The 17,571-nt window shown below is 47.1% G+C and overlaps 3 protein-coding genes and 1 pseudogene across 4 annotated transcripts; 2 read left to right on the top strand and 2 right to left on the bottom strand.

Moving 5' to 3' along the window:
• The first annotated feature begins 3,247 nt into the window (after positions 1 to 3,247).
• Positions 3,248 to 6,813, top strand: PIP4P1 (phosphatidylinositol-4,5-bisphosphate 4-phosphatase 1). The gene is made up of 7 exons (XM_061182322.1): positions 3,248 to 3,496; positions 3,816 to 4,006; positions 4,377 to 4,483; positions 4,932 to 5,037; positions 5,242 to 5,294; positions 5,392 to 5,482; positions 5,973 to 6,813. The coding sequence occupies exons 1-7, from the start codon at positions 3,334 to 3,336 to the stop codon at positions 6,114 to 6,116; spliced, it is 855 nt and encodes a 284-aa protein (XP_061038305.1). The 5' UTR covers positions 3,248 to 3,333; the 3' UTR covers positions 6,117 to 6,813.
• An 88-nt stretch (positions 6,814 to 6,901) lies between these two features.
• On the bottom strand, positions 6,902 to 10,088 carry APEX1 (apurinic/apyrimidinic endodeoxyribonuclease 1). 2 transcript variants are annotated; one of them, XM_061182321.1, is made up of 5 exons: positions 10,005 to 10,088; positions 9,572 to 9,697; positions 9,171 to 9,358; positions 7,839 to 8,031; positions 6,902 to 7,697 (listed from the first exon to the last, which is right to left on the bottom strand). In XM_061182321.1, exons 2-5 carry the CDS (start codon positions 9,627 to 9,629, stop codon positions 7,180 to 7,182), a joined length of 957 nt encoding a protein of 318 aa, XP_061038304.1. In that variant the 5' UTR covers positions 9,630 to 9,697; positions 10,005 to 10,088; the 3' UTR covers positions 6,902 to 7,179. The 2 variants fall into 2 exon arrangements, with proteins under 2 accessions (XP_061038304.1, XP_061038302.1); XM_061182319.1 differs by lacking the exon at positions 10,005 to 10,088 and adding an exon at positions 9,879 to 9,995.
• A 359-nt stretch (positions 10,089 to 10,447) lies between these two features.
• OSGEP (O-sialoglycoprotein endopeptidase) lies at positions 10,448 to 16,816 on the top strand. Its single transcript, XM_061182318.1, has 11 exons — positions 10,448 to 10,732; positions 11,846 to 11,965; positions 12,147 to 12,322; positions 14,535 to 14,630; positions 14,767 to 14,816; positions 14,963 to 15,041; positions 15,681 to 15,746; positions 15,859 to 15,949; positions 16,188 to 16,263; positions 16,364 to 16,462; positions 16,616 to 16,816. The coding sequence occupies exons 1-11, from the start codon at positions 10,618 to 10,620 to the stop codon at positions 16,653 to 16,655; spliced, it is 1,008 nt and encodes a 335-aa protein (XP_061038301.1). The 5' UTR covers positions 10,448 to 10,617; the 3' UTR covers positions 16,656 to 16,816.
• Positions 12,407 to 12,746, bottom strand: LOC133085331 (large ribosomal subunit protein eL27-like; annotated as a pseudogene).
• Positions 16,817 to 17,571: the final 755 nt, after the last annotated feature.

Below are 17,571 nucleotides of genomic sequence, written 5' to 3'. Positions count from 1 at the left end.
GATCACTTTCATTTCTCTTCTCTGTGTGAGATCCCTATTTGTGCCTCATTCAGTGCAGGAACAGAGTGAAGATAAACAGACTGACCTAACAGATCAATCCCCAGATAGAGAAGCTGACTACACCCTAAAGGAAGGGGCAAAGCACTGGGGCACGGAAAGGACATAAAACAGAAGGGAACAAAGGTGCAGAGTGATAAAGAGAAATAATCCCTTAAAACTAGACCACACCCTACCCCACTCCATCCAACCGCCCATACACCTCATCTTGGTTAATTCACTCTGCACATTACCAAAAACATTCTTTGCCCTGGAAATGGACTAAGGGACTGTGTTGGTTTCACACGGGTGGCAAACTACCACTTCAGGAAAGGGTAGAGAAGAAATAGGGTATGTGGAAAGAGAAATCAAATTGGGACCCTGGGTGGCAGAAGCCCAGCAGATGTCTCCAGCCCCATTCTCTGCCATCTACACGGTGTGATAGTTACCACTTGGTTGGAAGCCTGAAGAAAAAATCCTTCCAAAGCTTTGCAGTGTCTTTCTTTATATCCTCCTGTTATGGACTCTTAGGGACTATCTCAAAACTCATATGTTAAAGCCCTAATCCCTTAACCCCAAAGTGACTATGTTTGGAGATAGGGCCTTTAAAGAGATAATTAGGTTAAATGAGGTCATAAGGGGCCCTAATTCCTTATAAGAAAAGGAAGAGACAGCAGGGATGTGTGCTCACAGGGAAAAGGCCCTGTGAGGACACAATGGAGAAGGCGGCTATCTGCAAACCAAGGACAGAGGCCTGCTGACACCTTGATCTTGGGCTTCAATGCTCCGGAACTGTGAGAAAATATATTTCTATTGTTTAAGCCACCCAGTCTGTGATATTTTATTATGGCAGTCCTAGCAAACAAATACACCTCCATAGCCTGATTTTTCTCAGTCTATGTGAGAAGCCCCCATCCCATAAGTAAGATACCTGGTACCGGGGGTAACATTGAAATTATTTACCTGTATAGTACAGGAGCCAACCAATCAGAACAAATGCCAGCCATAAACTGATACCAGCCACACTGGAGTATCCCAGCTGAATATCCACCCAGCTTGGGACTACAGCTGACAGTGTTGCTCAGTACACAAATTTCCCTCAAGATAGGGCTTAAGGTAATTAATTAATTAATTTAATAGTCATTTATCAAGCAACTTCTATGTGCCAGGTATTGAGCATCAAAAGGGCTCCATCCCAGATACCATGCATTCTGCCACCTCTGCACTTCTGCCCTTTTCGATATGCCTAGTAGATGATGTGAGTGCAAAAGCATTAAATCATAAGTCAGGGACTTCCCTCGTGGTCCAGTGGTTAAGACTCCACGCTCCCAATGCAGAGGACACAGGTTCAATCCCTGGTTGGGGAACTAAGATCCCACATGCTGCACAATGCAGCCAAAAAAAAAAAGAAAAGAAACCATAAGTCAGAAGACCTCGACTTTTCTGGACTTTTTTTTTTTTTTTAATTTGGTTATTACTTGGTGCAGTGAGGGGAAAGCACAAGCCATGAAAAACTGAGGTGTTGTCAGTAAGAGGGTGCTAGAAAGAACTTATTATAGAAATGGGCTTGTGTTAAGAGATTTTGAAAGGGTTTAAGGAAATGGGATTTTGCTCTGGATTGAATGCTGTCAGGAAGTAGAGTAATTCTATGATTGGGTATCTAATACATTTTGTCTAGAAGGACAGAAGACCAGATAGAGGCTAAAGCTCTAATACGTAAAGAAGTAGCAGTCATTCATATTAGCTGGGGGAGGAGGATATTGGGGATTTTTGTAGCTTGGAGTATGTTCATGTTTTTTTTTTTTTTTTTTTAATTTAAAAAAAAATTATTTATTTTATTTTTGGCTGCCTTGGGTCTTCATTGTTGCACGCAGGCTTTCTCTAGTTGCGGCGAGTGGAAGCTACTCTTTGTTGTGGTGTGCGGGCTTCTCACTGCGGTGGCTTCTCTTGTTGCGGAGCACGGGCTCTAGGCGCGCAGGCTTCAGTAGTTGTGGCACGTGGGCTCGGTAGTTGTGGCACACGGGCTTAGTTGCTCTGCGGCAGGTGGGAATCTTCCCGGACCAGGGATTGAACCCGGGTCCCCTGCATTGGCAGGTGGATTCTTAATCACTGCACCACCTGGGAAGTCCTGGCTGTATGTTCAAATGTTTGAGCTGCTTAAGATCTTTTCCAATATTTGTCAGAATAACCTCCATTAGCAGTCTCCCGGCTGGCGGCAAAGCAGAGACAGGTCTAAAGACTGTCTCTTATGCCATATAAGGTGACTAAAATCTCTTTGAACTTGATTGGTAACTCAGTCAAAAAACTCTTATCATACATATATATTTATAATTGGGGGTCACAAAATTGAGTTAAATCATGAGACATCCTTGTAGCGATAGAGACAGACTCATACAAAGATGCTTTCATAATTTAACCAGGGATGGTGGGAGGGTGGGGTCTGCAAGGCAGCTTCCTGGAGAAGCCGGTCTTGTGTCCTGTTCCAGAAGTGACTTCAGTGAGAAAGCCTGGGGTGAAAATCTTAACGTTTTAATCCATTTCCTCCTGACACATCTTCACTCTGACTTTTTACAGGTATTCCTTTGAGTAGAGTGGCTAACTATTGCCTACCGTTCCTACTCCCGGTGCTTACAACAGCCCAAACTCCCTCACGCTTTCACTGCAGCTCATTGAGCCACGCCCCCAGGTTCTGGCTCTAAGTTCGGGCCAATAAAGTTGCGCCCCAAGGATCGCAGGACCAGGGAAGGGAAGCCTCCAGCCAATGAGAGGCCAATTATAACCTCAAAGAGTAGAAAAATCTTTTAGTGATGTTTTTGGACTAATGAGGAGCAATGACTATGCGCCCGCTCTGGGCGACTGACAGAGGACCGGCGGCTTCCTGAAACACCAGTGAGCTGAAGCAGCCCTGCCCCACCTCCTGGTCTGGAGGTAGCGCGATGGGCCACGCTTCCAATAGCTCGAAGAACTTCTCGTCACGTGCAGTTTTTGCAGGCCCAGCGGCGTCCTGAAAGTCATGTGACAGTTGACGATGGCGCCACGCTCCCCAATGGAAAATAGGAGCTGCCTTCACAGGACCAGAAATTGGTTTGTCTCCGCGAATAATAGCACGACGGGGGCGGGGATAGCCTATCAAGTGCTGTGGGGCGAAACGGGGCGGGGCAGGCCATTGGTTGCGGGGCGAGCTGGCCGCGCGGCGCGCAGGCGCCCTGGGGACCCGGTAGCGGCGGCGGTGGCTGCGGCGACGGCAGCGGCGAAGAGCCGGATCCTTGGCCAAAGCGGGAGGCGGCGGTGGAGGCCATGGCGGCAGATGGAGAGCGATCCCCGCTGCTCTCTGAGCCCATCGACGGTGGCGCCGGCGGCAACGGATTAGTGGGGCCGGGCGGGAGTGGGGCTGGGCCCGGGGGAGGCCTGACCCCCTCCGCACCACCGTACGGAGCCGGTAAACATGCCCCGCCCCAGGGTAAGACGGGGCGGGTCCGAGGTGTTCCCGGGGGTACTCTGAGAGGAGCAGGGGGCGGGACCGAGGGCGGGGGCGGGGCCCAAGCGCCAGGTGCGGAGCTGTTGCACCTGTGACCGGGGGAGGCTTCCTTCCCTCCGCAATCGCGACCGGAGCTTCGGAGCGGAAGGGGGTTCTGAGGAATCTGATCGAAGCACTGATCATAAGATCCCGCTGAGCTTGTCAGAAGGCTTGAGGACCAACAAGAGTTGCCTTACTCCGTGTAGCATCAGTGAGGGTGTCTGCAACTGATGCCAGCCCTTCTTTTTACCTTCCTCTCCAGCATTTCCCCCGTTCCCCGAGGGACACCCAGCCGTGTTGCCCGGGGAGGACCCACCCCCCTATTCACCCCTGACCAGCCCGGACAGTGGGAGTGCTCCCATGATCACGTGCAGAGTCTGCCAGTCTCTCATCAACGTGGAAGGCAAGATGCATCAACATGTAGTCAAATGTGGCGTCTGCAATGAAGCCACTGTGAGTTATACAAATCTGTGAAATGGGCCCTGTTTCCTAGATCCTCTTTTTGATCCCTTGATTCTAGACCCTGACCTTCGGGCGTTAGCCAAGTGCTCTTGATGAAACCCAGGTTTCAGTTCCAGGAGTCTCACACAGCCATTTCCCCAGAAGCCACTCACCAAAGCTAATATTTCCCATCCCTCACCTTCATACCTATCTTGGATACTTAAGCTTAGTTTTCATTTGCAAATCTCATGTTATATGCCTTTCATTTCTCTGTCCTGGCTAAGATTTTATCTCTCTGATCTCTCCTCAGAAGGTGTTTTTGGAGGAAGTGGAAGGGATTGGGATTAGAGGTTTGCTTACCGATGTCCCCATTATTCTCTAGCCAATCAAGAATGCACCCCCAGGGAAAAAATATGTTCGATGCCCCTGCAACTGTCTCCTTATCTGCAAAGTGACTTCCCAGCGGATCGCCTGCCCTCGGCCATACTGGTGAGAGGGATAATTTGGGGAAGGGCATTAGTGGGGAAAATCGGAAAGCCGAAAAAGGGTGAATGTTTATCGAGAATGTAAAGGTGAGAGAGCCTGGTGTTTATTTAGAAGGAGAAAAAGCTAAGGACTGTTGTGCCTCTAGAATGTTATAGCCATCTTTCTCATCTCTCAATAAAAAGATTGGGAGAAAAGTGGTGTCCTTTAGGAAGATGGAGAGTCTCAGAGACTGGGTGAATTATCCTGAGGTAAAAGGGAAATTAGAGGCCTGAAGTTTAAGCGATGCTCTTCCTCAGGGATTCTCTGGGGTGGGGCTGGGGGCGCAGAGTATCTTAAATGTACAGAGAAGTAGAGGGACTTAGAGTCAGGGAGTGGGGGATGTAAAGGAGGAATAATGTAGGGATCCTTAGGATTGAAAACTTTTAAAACATAGTCTTTTTCTCCTGTACAGCAAAAGAATCATCAACCTGGGGCCTGTGCATCCGGGACCTTTGAGTCCAGAACCACAACCTGTGGGTGTCAGGGTCATCTGTGGACATTGCAAGAATACTTTTCTGGTGAGGAGAGGTATTGGGAAGCCCTGGGGGGCGGGGGGTGGGCAGCAGAGAAGTAGTCATGAATATATTTCTGAGTCATGATAATGAATCCTGAAAAGGTCTGTTTTATGAGGACCCATTTCCCAGACTCCACTGCCCCAGGGCTCTCATTGAAGATGACCCTTCTTCTACTATTAATTGGTTTCTCTTTTCCTTTCTCCGTAGTGGACAGAGTTCACAGACCGAACCTTGGCCCGTTGCCCTCACTGCAGGAAAGTGTGAGTGATTAGAGAGCGGCGTCGTTGAGCTGGGTAGTGAATAGAGTAAAAGCTACAGGGCCATTGCAAGTATCCATTTTTGTTTGCCTCCCCACAGGTCATCTATTGGGCGCAGATATCCACGAAAGAGATGTATCTGCTGCTTCTTGCTTGGCTTACTCTTGGCAGTCACTGCCACTGGCCTTGCTGTGAGTAACCTTGATCCAACCCCTTTCATTCTGCAGCCTCGTCTCCGTAGGCTAAGATTGGGGAAATGGCTATCCTAAAAAGAAGTGAAAGAAACAGTGTTTTTGTTTGTCTTGTTTTAACGTATAGATGAACTGAAGTTGAAGGAGACTGATAAATGGTCTTCATTGTTACTATCAGAGTAGAAAACAGCTATCTTCTTTATGCAGAGGATAGAACAATGGAGCAGTAGCTTAGATTGAGTTGCTATTAGGAAACCTGGCTCAGTTGTCAGACATGAAGAAAAACTGACAGATGTCTGGGATTGTTTGAGTATGTTCCTGCCTAGTGGAGGGGACTAGACAGCTGGGCCTTTTAAAAGGTCCCTGAAGGTGGCTGCATGTGGATAGGGGACAGAGACTGAAGCTTGAGTTCCATGTTACTGTTACTAGGGCTCCTAGAAAGTGGTGAGAGATCAACAGTAACCTCATCTTCCTTTTTCTTCTTCATCAGTTTGGCACGTGGAAGCATGCACAACGATACGGAGGCATCTATGCAGCCTGGGCATTTGTCATCCTGTTGGCTGTGCTGTGTTTGGGCCGGGCCCTCTATTGGGCCTGTATGAAGGTCAGCCACCCTGTCCAGAACTTCTCCTGAGCCCCACGATGACCCACAGACTGCCTGGCCCCATCCAGGTGGGGACAGTGACACTCTAAAGGGAGTGATGGTAAAAGGCTCCCTGGGCTTCTATAAGGGGAGCCAAGCAGCTGCCTTCCTTTTCCCTGCGGAGAGGTAGGAAGGAACCAGGCCCTCACCTAGGTTTGGAGGAATAAGTAAAACCACTGCTGGCCATCTGCTTTCCTCCAGTGGTTGCTGTGTTTAGGGTGAAGTAGGCGGAAAGTTTCCCCTAAACCTGGGTCCTAAAAGACGGTTCTAGCCTTGTCCTTCCTATATGCTCCCTGAGAGCCATTCCTGTCCCTTACACATTCCAGGGCAGGGTGGGGGTGGGTAGCCCTGGGGGTCTCCCTCCCTCTTGTGCACCATTAGGACCTTGCTGCTGCTATTGCACTTCATCAGGGGCTGGCTCTGGTCTCAGCACCCTCAGTCTCCTCTCCCCCATTCCACGTCCTCTGGGGGCGGGGTCAGCCGCTGCTCTGTACAGAACCACAGGAACCGATGTATATATAACTATTTAATGTGGGGTATGGTCCCCTAGTCCTGTATTTCCCATAATTCCTCCTTTTCAACCTTACCCCCCAGTTGCAGTATTTAACTGGGCTGGGTAGGGTTGCTCTGTCATGGGGGAGGTTAGGGACTCATCCTGTGCTTGTAAATAAATAAGGTCATGACTCTACTCTTTTCCAGTTGTTAAATCTGTGTGTATGAAAGGATGAGGGGAATTTGTAGCCCCACAAAGGGGTAGAATACAAAGACAGCAAGGCTGAAACTATGACTCTTTATTTTCACATGGACAGTTCAAAGGAAGTCATCAGTAGGTTTTGTTTAATGTAAAAAAAAAAAGAACCCCCCCCCCCAACACACACACACAAATCGTGGAGAACTTAAGTCTGTTTCTTGAAGCCTGGTTAAAGGATTCAGTTTAGAAGGAAAATAACAGTGCAGATTTCTCTAGAGAGCAGTTTTTAAAGCTTGGGGGTAAGAAGTTTAAAGCTAGTTTAGTGGGCTTATTTCCCAGGCTCAGAGTGATTTGGGGGAGGTGTCACAGTGCTAGATATAGGGTGATGGGACAGTGGTCACTGCCCAGAGCCTTGGAACGGATCTTGCTGTCACACAAAGCAGGCAACAGAGAGTGAGACAATAAGAAATAATCAAGGCGCCAACCAACGTTTTTGGATCGCGCATTCATCATGTATGTCCAAAAGGTATAGGCATAGGCCGTGTTGGGGTAGAGGTGCCGGAAACTGTCAGTCAGTGGCACAGCCTGCAGCAATTCCCCAAAGCCCTGACGCTCTTCTGGAGTGAAGCCAGCATTCTTTTTGTTTCCCTTTGGGTTGCGAAGATCAATTTCTTCATGAGCCACATTGAGGTCCCCACATAGCACAAGGGGCTTGCGGGAAGCCAAACCTTTCAGGAATTTGCGAAAGGCTTCATCCCAGCGCTGCCGGTACTCCAGGCGCACCAGACCTCGGCCTGCATTAGGTACATAGGCTGTCACCAGCACAAATGCATCATATTCAGCCACAATCACTCTGCCTTCCTGATCATGTTCCTCTTCACCTACAGAAACGATGAAACAATTAGCAAAAAGAAGTTGAAGAAAGGGAAAGCAAAGAATAAAGGGATCAAGAATTGGGGCTGGAGTGGGATATCAGCAATTGGTTTGGAAGAGCTGGGCTTTAGGAATCACCAGGGTCTCACCAATGCCATAGGAGACTTTGAGTGGGCACTGGCGGGAGAGTAGGCCCACACCACTGTACCCTTCCTTGTCTGAAGGAGCTGACCAGTACTGATGGGACAGTCCAGAGAGTGCTTGAAGTTCAGCTGGTAGTTTGTTCTCAGAACATTTGGTCTCTTGGAGGCACAGGATATCTGGGGCTTCTTCCTTTACCCACTGTGAGCGAAATGAAAGGTAGAAAAAGTATTATCAATTCAGCAGACATTTACTGAAGAATCTATGTGCCAAGTACTAGAGATACACAGGTGAGGGACTTCCTTGGTGGCACAGTGGTTAAGAATCCACCTGCCAATGCAGGGGACATGGGTTCATCCCTGGTCCGGGAAGATCCCACATGCCGCGGAGCTACTAAGCCCGTGTGCCACAACTACTGAGCCCGTGGGCCTAGAGCCCGTGCTCTGCAGGAAGAGAAGCCACCGCAATGAAAAGCCCGTGCACCACAACAAAGAGAAGCCCCTGCTCACCGCAACTAGAGAAAGCCCGCGTGCAGCAACGAAGACCCAATGCAGCCATAAATAAATAAATAAATAAATAAGACACAGTCTCTGCAGAAGGAGTATAAGTCTAGCAACACAGTATTTGAAGTTATAAACTACATAAGTGGCAGGGGAGACAAGAAAGAGTGTTCCATGCAACACTGAGAAGATTGGGTTTTTCCCTATAGGCAGTGGATAGCCAGCTAAGATTTTTTAAGTAGTTATTTAAATGTTGGATATGCAGGAAATAAAATGGAGCAAGTCCAGTAACAAGGTTTTTCTGACATGCTAGGAAAAAGATGAGGACATTAAATAAAACAATGGCAGTGGAACTGGTGGAATGGCATTTAAGAAATACAATTGGGGGGGCTTCCCTGGGGGCTTCCCTGGTGGCACAGTGGTTAAGAATTCGGCTGCCAATGCAGGGAACACGGGTTCCAGCCCCGGTCGGAAAATCCCACGTGCCGCGGAGCAACTAAGCCCGTGCGCCACAACTACTGAGCCTGCGCTCTAGAGCCCGCGCTCCGCAACAAAAGCCACCGCAGTGAGAAGCCTACGCACCACAACCAAGAGTAGCCCCCGCTCACCACAACCAAGAGTAGCCCCCGCTCGCCACAACTAGAGAAAGCCCCCGCTTAGCAACGAAGACCCAACGCAGCCAAAAATAAATAAATTTATAAAAAGAAAAGAAATACAAGTGGTATGACTTGGTGAAAACCTTGTATCTCTGCCACAAGAAAACGACAGTGCTAGGAACTAAAATGGGAAAAGGTGATTAAACCCCAAGATCGGTACCCCCCTCCCCTTAATTCCACTCACATCTAAACCTTTCTTCTTAATCCAGGCTCGAAGCCCATCCACATTCCAGGAGCAGATCTTCAGTGTGGCTGATTTGCCACCGGGTGAGGTTTTCTGATCTGGGGGGTCCTCATACATGACTGCCCCCTCTCCTGTTGCCTCTTTTTCATTTTTTTTTGCTCCCGCCTTGCTCTTCTTGGCCTCTGGCTCTATAAAATAAGTAATACACAATGATATAAGTTGGCGGTATCCAACTTTGATCCGCAGTTAACTATAGATCCACCGAGAGCCTGCAGTTGCCGCGACTTCTTCGCAAACTGCAAAAATGAGTATACAGTCGGTCCGTACCTCCCGTTCATCAAGGGAATTATAGACATCCCCATCGCAGCCTCTAGGGAGATGGGCCTATTTCATTCTCTTACCAATCTTGGGCTCTTCTCCGTCTTCTGCCACCGCTCCCTTTTTCCCACGTTTCGGCATCACTGTAACAAACACCCTTCTGCACCAGTTCCACGTCGCCCACCGAAGCAGTATATTTATCGCGTTGCCTACAGACGCAAAGAAGTAGTGAAACCAGCTAGGGCTGGGGAAGACTCCCCCCTCGGGCGCCCCCGCACCAAGTCCCGCCTTTCAAACCGTATTATCTCTGAATTCTTTTCCCGCCTCAGTGCACCATCGGCCTTTCAGCCCCTCATCCTCAAGACTAGATCATTTCATAGTGCCTCCTACCCTCCTCACGAGATCGGGCCTCCAGCCAATCGACGGACTTAATTAAGAATCCCGACTTAGGCCTGCCGATCAGAAGTCCAGAGAAGGCCCTACTATGGGCAAAACAACAACAACCCTGTAGCTGACCTGCTTGGATCGCAGCCTGGCTCCTCCTTAACTCAGCACAAAGAATGGAGCACGATGTGCCCCCACGTGGGTAACTGGCGTGGTCACGTGATGTGAGATGCGCCGCCAGTGGCGGAGGAATGCGGGTGATTGGTCTGTTTGTACCACGTGACTGAAAGCTCAGCCTTCCCACCCTTCCCCGTGACTCCGGGGCACTGAAGGCCCCACTCCTCCATTCTTGGGCTGTTCATCGCTATGCCAGAATCACGACTCCTTCTGCCACCTTGACCGGAGATCCCAGAGCTGTGTAAGAGAGAACAAAATCAGTGAAGAAGGCTAGGCTGGACCATGGGAGAGAGGCAGAGGAACGGATAGGAATTTAAGGAGCAGATGCCGACTCAGTGTTCCTGGCAGTTAAGAGAACAGGTCCTCGAAGGGGCCTTGATGGGTCGCCGTGACGACAGGGGTTGGGGCTGGGGCTGGCGCCGGCGCGCTACCAGCGGGAATTCTTTGGTATCTGATCCGGTGCGTGCTCCTCCTTAACAGCCACCGACTCGTTTTCTTCAGCGACCCAGAGTCTGCGTCTCAGCGCGGACTGGTGCGGGCTCCACGGCCCCAGTGGTAGCTAGGAGCCATGCCGGCGGTTTTGGGTTTTGAAGGCAGCGCCAACAAGATTGGCGTGGGAGTAGTACGGGATGGCGTGGTGCTGGCGAACCCGCGGCGGACTTACGTCACGCCTCCTGGCACAGGTACGGGAGTAGGGAACTTATAGTTTGCGGCGCACTTCTTCGCACAGCATCACCTGCCATCTTCCTAAACATTAGTGAAGAAAGGTGTGGAGCGCATTGTCCCCTCATAGTTTTTGATATGAGTCTCTGAGATTATGTGACAGTGTTATCATCACGAGGCTTGGTGGATAGAAGAGTCACAGGCACTTGAACCTGGATCTTCTGAGCTCGTTCAGCCTTTATTGAGCATCTTTTACGTGCTAATCGTCAGCTGGCTGCTGGCTACAAAAATAGATGTATAAGCTTGTTATGGAGCTGGACATGTAGACAGAGCTTCACATTAACAGTGTGATAAATAGTATAACGTAGATGCAGTCAAAATACACTAGAATGAGAAAGAGTGTAAAGACTCCCAGCTTAGGTGTAGACAGAACTGGCTGGCTTTGTAATATTCAGTAGTTGTTTTTGGACTTCTGTATTCTTAAAATGGGAATGGTAATACCTGCATCATTGGGTCTTGAGAATTAAAGTACCAGACACATTATCACTTTTAGTAAGTGTTATTTGTAAGTTATATTGTAACTTGTCTACCCTCCCCGCAAACACCTGCTTACGTAGGAGAAGGCAACTGACTTGCATATACCTGAAAAGCCTCCCTGAACAGGCAATGTTATGATAGGTTACTCATTAGGAATGTATATGTATGTTTAGCACTCACTCTTGGCATTTGGGCACCAAGAATGTGAAGATAAATAAAATAGCCAGTGCTTTTAGATGCTCATGGTTAAACTGGGAAAAGTACGGATAATTATAATGCTATAACTGTTATATGTTACATATAGTGTGTTAAATTCATGCACACGGTTTGTAGGGTCACAGAAGATCACCAAAAAGTATGAGATAGGTATCACTTGAATTGAGTCCTGAGTAGGAGTTGGGTATGAAGAAGGGCATTTCTGAGAGCTGTTTAGCCTAGCTGAACAGGCTGGAAAGACGATATCTGAAGACACAGAAGACAGGATGCTTGAGGAAAGGGAAAGGGACTCTTCCTGCCCCACTAAAACGTCTGTTTTGACTGCTGCCTACCTTTCTATAGAAAAACTCTATGATCTCTGACTTGTGTCCATCTCTTAGGATTCCTTCCAGGTGCTACTGCCAGGCACCACCGAACGGTTATCCTGGACCTGCTGCAGGAGGCACTAACAGAGGCTGGATTAACCTCCAAGGATATTGATTGCATTGCCTACACCAAAGGTATGGCTGGGAGAGTGGGCGACAATGGAAGAATATACCTGGAGCCTGGCTAGGTCAAAACAGCCTGCAGCTCACCTCTGCTACCACCACTACCGCCACCCAACCTTCACATCCCCTGCTTCCCCCGGCTCTGTTTTTCCCAGTCTCTATAGGATTCTCACTCCCATTTCTGTCCCCGTAGGTCCTGGCATGGGTGCCCCACTGGTTTCTGTGGCTGTTGTAGCCCGTACTGTGGCTCAGTTGTGGAATAAGCCACTGCTGGGCGTTAACCACTGCATAGGCCACATTGAGATGGGCCGCCTCATCACTGGAGCCACCAGCCCGACTGTGCTATATGTCAGTGGAGGAAATACACAGGTATTTAACAGTACTTCACCGTTCCTACTTTTTGTTTCCCCTCAGAGATTTTTAGTTATTTTTAATGACTGAAACAAAACAGATCTAAAACCACAGCTTCTGGAAGAACCATTTGTTCTTGCTGGTCTCTCTTCAGACTTGACCTTGGCCTCTTGTTGGGCCGTGCGTTTAAGAGCAGGGTCTCTGAAGACATGCTTGCTGACAACAGTTTTTTCCAAGGGGATATCCACAGAGTACCTTGTGGGCATGAAGTGATTATAGTTATAAACTTTCACAAAAGACTTGATCTCTGACCTCCTGGCGATTTTCTTCTTGCCAGTGGTAGCCATCACTTTGCAGGGATAGCGAGATGCCATCATCAGTGTTCTTCATGATGACCCACCAGGAGCAGCACCACCTTCCCAGGTTTCATGAACTTGCCCATTTTGACAGAAACCACTCAGGACTACGGCAGAAAAGCTCCACCATTCCTTCTTAATTTCTAAGGCACTGTACCAACAACTTTCATGTTTCACCTGAGTGGTGGGAACTGCAAGAGCAAAGCTGGGCTCATCTGAAACTAAAATGTGATATACTAGAAAACCCACAACAGAGTTTGTGATATTGTATGTTTGGGCAGTATGAATAGAACATTAGATGACCTTTATATATGTGGCTGTAGAGATAAGGAATTTCCAATTTAGAGAAGGAAAGAATGGTAAGGATTGAAGTATTCAAAATAATGAAAGGATTTTCATTTTCATTATTTTGAAGCTTATTTTTCCTATGAATCTTATCAATTAAATCTAAGGGGCACTATCCCATTTATATCTTTACAACAATCGCATGTTTTGTTTTAGTTGCTGGTGATAAATACATAGAAGTTTTTACTCTAAGAGTATGAAAATATAAATAATTTAGAAAACATTTTATGAATGGCAGAAGGTATTTTAAACTTACAGGTGAAGCCAGAGTTGTTTGGGATACCTTATAAGATCTTTTTAGGTTGGGATTAGAGAACTCCAGCCTTCCTTTCCCACATAACACCTGATGGGATTATTGTCAGGAATGGTCATTGTCTCCAGCTTATGAAAGAGTTATGTTCTAATACTTCATCTTGTGAAATAGTTATTAAAGATGAAGCACACATTCCTGTGAAAATGATGTGGCAACTTTAATGGGTAGAGAGCAAGTAACTGGTTGAGGCCTGAAGGATATCATACGAGGTTAGGGACTTGGGGTGTGGAAAGTAGCAGTGGAAGCTTACAAGAGTTAATGGAGATGAGCAGCGATGGAATTTTCTCTTCTTTTCCTCCTCCCTTTTGAAGCCTGCTTAGGTGTGGAAAACAGAAGATGATTGGGTAGGGAAGTGTAGATGACAGAAGTAGAAAGGCAGAATTTTTTCTTTCCTCTTTTGTTGCCAGCTTTTGACAGTAGAGTAAGAGCTACATCAGAATGGAAGAAAATCCCTAGCAGCACCAGAAAGGGAAAGGGACCTATGGTCCTTAGGAAGTTCTAACTGTCAGCAGTATGGAGCATATGTGTCAGTGGTATTTGGGTGATAAATACTCTCTGTGCTAGAAGCTTGTCACATATGAAGAATGGGCATAAGTTGGTTGCCAGTGCTGAGTTGGATGGGCCATTAGTTTGACCCAGAATGGGGTTTTTGAGTTTTGTTTTTTTGTTGTTGTTTTTGCTGCACTGCGTGACTTGTGGGATCTTAGTTCCCCAACCAGGGGTTGAACGAGCACCTTCAGCAGTGAAAGTGCAGAGTCCTAACCACTGGACCGCTAGAGAATTCCCTGGGATTTTTGAGTTTCTTTTAACTCTACCTTGGTGGTTTCCAAATAGGATAACCTAGAAGAACTCTGGTTTTCTGCTTCCAAGAAGGAAAGCCTTTCCTAGTACACACTGTCTAGACTGCTTTTAAAGGAATATTAGGAATCTCCAAGCAAGAAAAATGCATCCAGAGTGATAATTTGCTTCTCCCCTGACCTAGACTACCTTCTGTAGACTAGGAATCTGCTCTGGGAATCCTTGGGGTATATATAGACTTCTCAGATAAGCGCTATTAAAAAGTACCCATTGAGGGTTTGGGAAAGTACTTTTTCCCATTGCTTATTGCTTTTTGGAAGCTCTAGTGACCATGTTGATCCTCTGCTGCGTTCTTCCCCAAAGCCAAATGCTCCTCTTTACAGACTTGAGGTTTCATGGACATCCTCATCACCCTTAGGTGATTGCGTATTCAGAACATCGTTACCGCATCTTTGGGGAAACCATCGATATTGCTGTGGGTAATTGTCTGGATCGTTTTGCTCGAGTGCTGAAGGTAAGCCATTGAGGCTACAGAGAACATAAGATGTGAATGTATTTGGGGGGAGCCATGGAAAAGGAGGAGGAAAGTAGTAAATTAGCTTCTTATGCTTCCTGGATACCTGACTTCATCCTCTTTTTCCTTCTGCTAGATTTCCAATGACCCAAGTCCAGGCTACAACATTGAACAGATGGCAAAGCGGTAAGGGGAATAAGGTGGAAGGAGGCTGACTGGTGGGGCGCCAGGGATTTCCCTGTATATGTGTTAATGAGGTTTGGGAGGGCTTTGGAGGGTGAGCAGCCAGCTGACTACAGGCTTAAGTGCCTCATATACTCACTCCCACATAGAGGCAAGAAGCTAGTTGAGCTGCCATACACTGTAAAGGGGATGGACGTCTCATTCTCAGGGATCTTGTCTTTCATTGAGGTGAGTGTGGGAGAGGTGAGGAGATGGGCACTTCTCATGCTTTTTAATGAAGCACGTATGTTTTGCTCACCAGTGTATTTTCTACATATAGCATAGTACTGGCCCATGTTAGATGCTGAATAAATTCATTTAGCAAATATTTATTGAACACCTTTTGTGTGCCAGGTGCTGTTCAAGGCAATAGTGATACAAGATGGAGCAAAACAAAAATCCCTGCCTACTTGGAGCTTGCATTTCATGCAGTGGGGGTGAGAGACAGAAAAAGAAACAAAAAAAGGGGGGGAAATAATAAAATAAAAAGGGTCAGATGGGGACAAGTGCTCTGGAGAAAAATTAACTGGGGTAGGGAATGGAGGGTGCCAGGGTAGACATTCATAATTACTGAGTCTTTTTTTAAGATAATCACAGTATTTTCTTTCTTTCTTTCTTTTTTTTTTTTTCCCCATAATTATTGACTCTTGAAAGAATGCTGCTGGTTTTATAGCTCAGTGCCAGTGAAGGGCAAGGTGTCATATGGGATGTACTGGTAAATTGAATTGTGGTGAAACATGGTGATACTCCAAGTGCACTAATTTTTTGCTCATATGTCATCCCCAAACCACAATTCATTGTTTTATATGTTTTCCCCTTTAACTATAGGATGTAACCCAGCGGATGCTGGCCACGGGCGAGTGTACTCCTGAGGATCTATGTTTCTCCCTGCAGGTAATGGAGTAAAAAGCTGGGACAGAAAGTTGAAGCTTTAGGAGCTTTTATATAGTAGACAGAACTAAGCTGGGATTGTCTCTGATGTTTTCACCTTGTTTGCCCTCCATAGGAAACTGTGTTTGCAATGCTGGTAGAGATCACAGAGAGAGCCATGGCACATTGTGGCTCCCAGGAGGCCCTCATCGTGGGAGGTGTGGGGTGTATGTATCACTGAACCGTGCTTCTCTTTCCTATTTTGGGGCATGTGTATCTTCCTCCTGATACTCTAAATCTCTAAGGGTTTGGGGAAATCACTCGTTTTATTTCTTGTCCTATGCTTCCCACTCCTTGCCCCTGGAATCCCTACTTCATTTTCCTAAGTCAGTGCACATGAGGTGTACAGCCAGACTGTGGAGAAACGGCTAAAAGTAAGCTAACTGTACCCCTACCTCTTTGTAGGTAATATGAGGTTACAGGAAATGATGGAGACGATGTGCCAGGAGCGCGGAGCCCAGCTTTTTGCCACAGATGAGAGGTAAAGGCCCTTTCCCTTTCTTTATTTCTTTTTTTTTCCCTCCAATTACTGTGATTTTCCACCCTTAGATCATGAATTTCATACCTCTTTTCCTTCCCAGATTCTGCATTGACAATGGAGCCATGATAGCCCAGGCTGGCTGGGAGATGTTTCGGGCTGGACACAGGACTCCTCTCAGTGAATCTGGGGTCACACAGAGGTGAGTAGCTCCTTGGAGGAGGTAGACAGGATTAAATGGGAGGTAGGCAAAAATGATCAGCAGGGAAGAGGATCCAGAATCGTGAGGGCAGAGAAGAATGGAAGGTGCTAAGGGGTAACTCTCCACCAAGTTTTTCCTTTTTTTTTTTTACAGGTATCGGACAGATGAAGTAGAAGTGACCTGGAGGGACTAACAAAGTTAACAGAATCGGAGTAGATAGCACCCTAAGTGGAGCCCAAGGGACCCTGGGCCTTAATCTTTATCCTGACGTAAGAATCCTGGCAAGGCTATGGATGCCCCTCTCCTATCATTTGAACCTCAAGATGACTCAGCATTAAAATATTTTTGTTTTTATATGTTGATAATCAACTTGTGTTCAGGAAGGATACACAGTTGGCACTGGATAAATTCTTTTTGATGGGGTGATGGGTAAGGAGGCAGGGGGTCAGAGCGGCACCCTGGCTGACTATGTAGGTTGCCTTGGGAGCTGCTGCTCTGGAGCTAAAATTGAGGGGAATCTCAGAGATATTCTAACCTCTTCTTAGTAATGCTATTATCATTGATACTATTTTAGCATCAGATCTTATGCTAATTGCTTTACATTTATCATCTCATTTAAATTCTTTGAAGTATAGGTACTCAGGATTTCCCTGAAAATAGCCTGAAGCCAGGTGTAATTTCATGCTAATTGATAACTCAAAAGTAAAACCATCCCTCTTCCATACACTTAGGCCTACAGACATTTCCATTGGCAGGCTTGAGGGGGCGGGCTCCAGGTATACACATCCTCTCTGAAATTAACAGCCAGTCATTAGCAAAAATCCCACGTATGCTCAACCTCTTCTCCGTATGTTCCCTTTTTATAGTTCTGCTCTGAGCCCTGGTTTCTCCTGAGGACTCTGCTTCTTTTAGTAGTGGTGGTGGTTTCTCTCACACCCATTGTACCACTGGGCCTGGAGGCAGTGCAAGTGTCCTCATTTTTTCTCATACTATTTTTTTTTTAATATTTATTTATTTGGCTGTGCTGGGTCTTCGTTGCGGCATGCGGAATCTTTAGTTGTGGCATGCGAACTCTTAGTTGCGGCATGTGGGATCTAGTTCCCTGACGA

This window comes from Eubalaena glacialis, chromosome 2, assembly GCF_028564815.1.
Source record: "Eubalaena glacialis isolate mEubGla1 chromosome 2, mEubGla1.1.hap2.+ XY, whole genome shotgun sequence".
Taxonomy (NCBI): domain Eukaryota; kingdom Metazoa; phylum Chordata; class Mammalia; order Artiodactyla; family Balaenidae; genus Eubalaena; species Eubalaena glacialis.
This window is presented reverse-complemented; position numbering and strand designations above follow the sequence as displayed.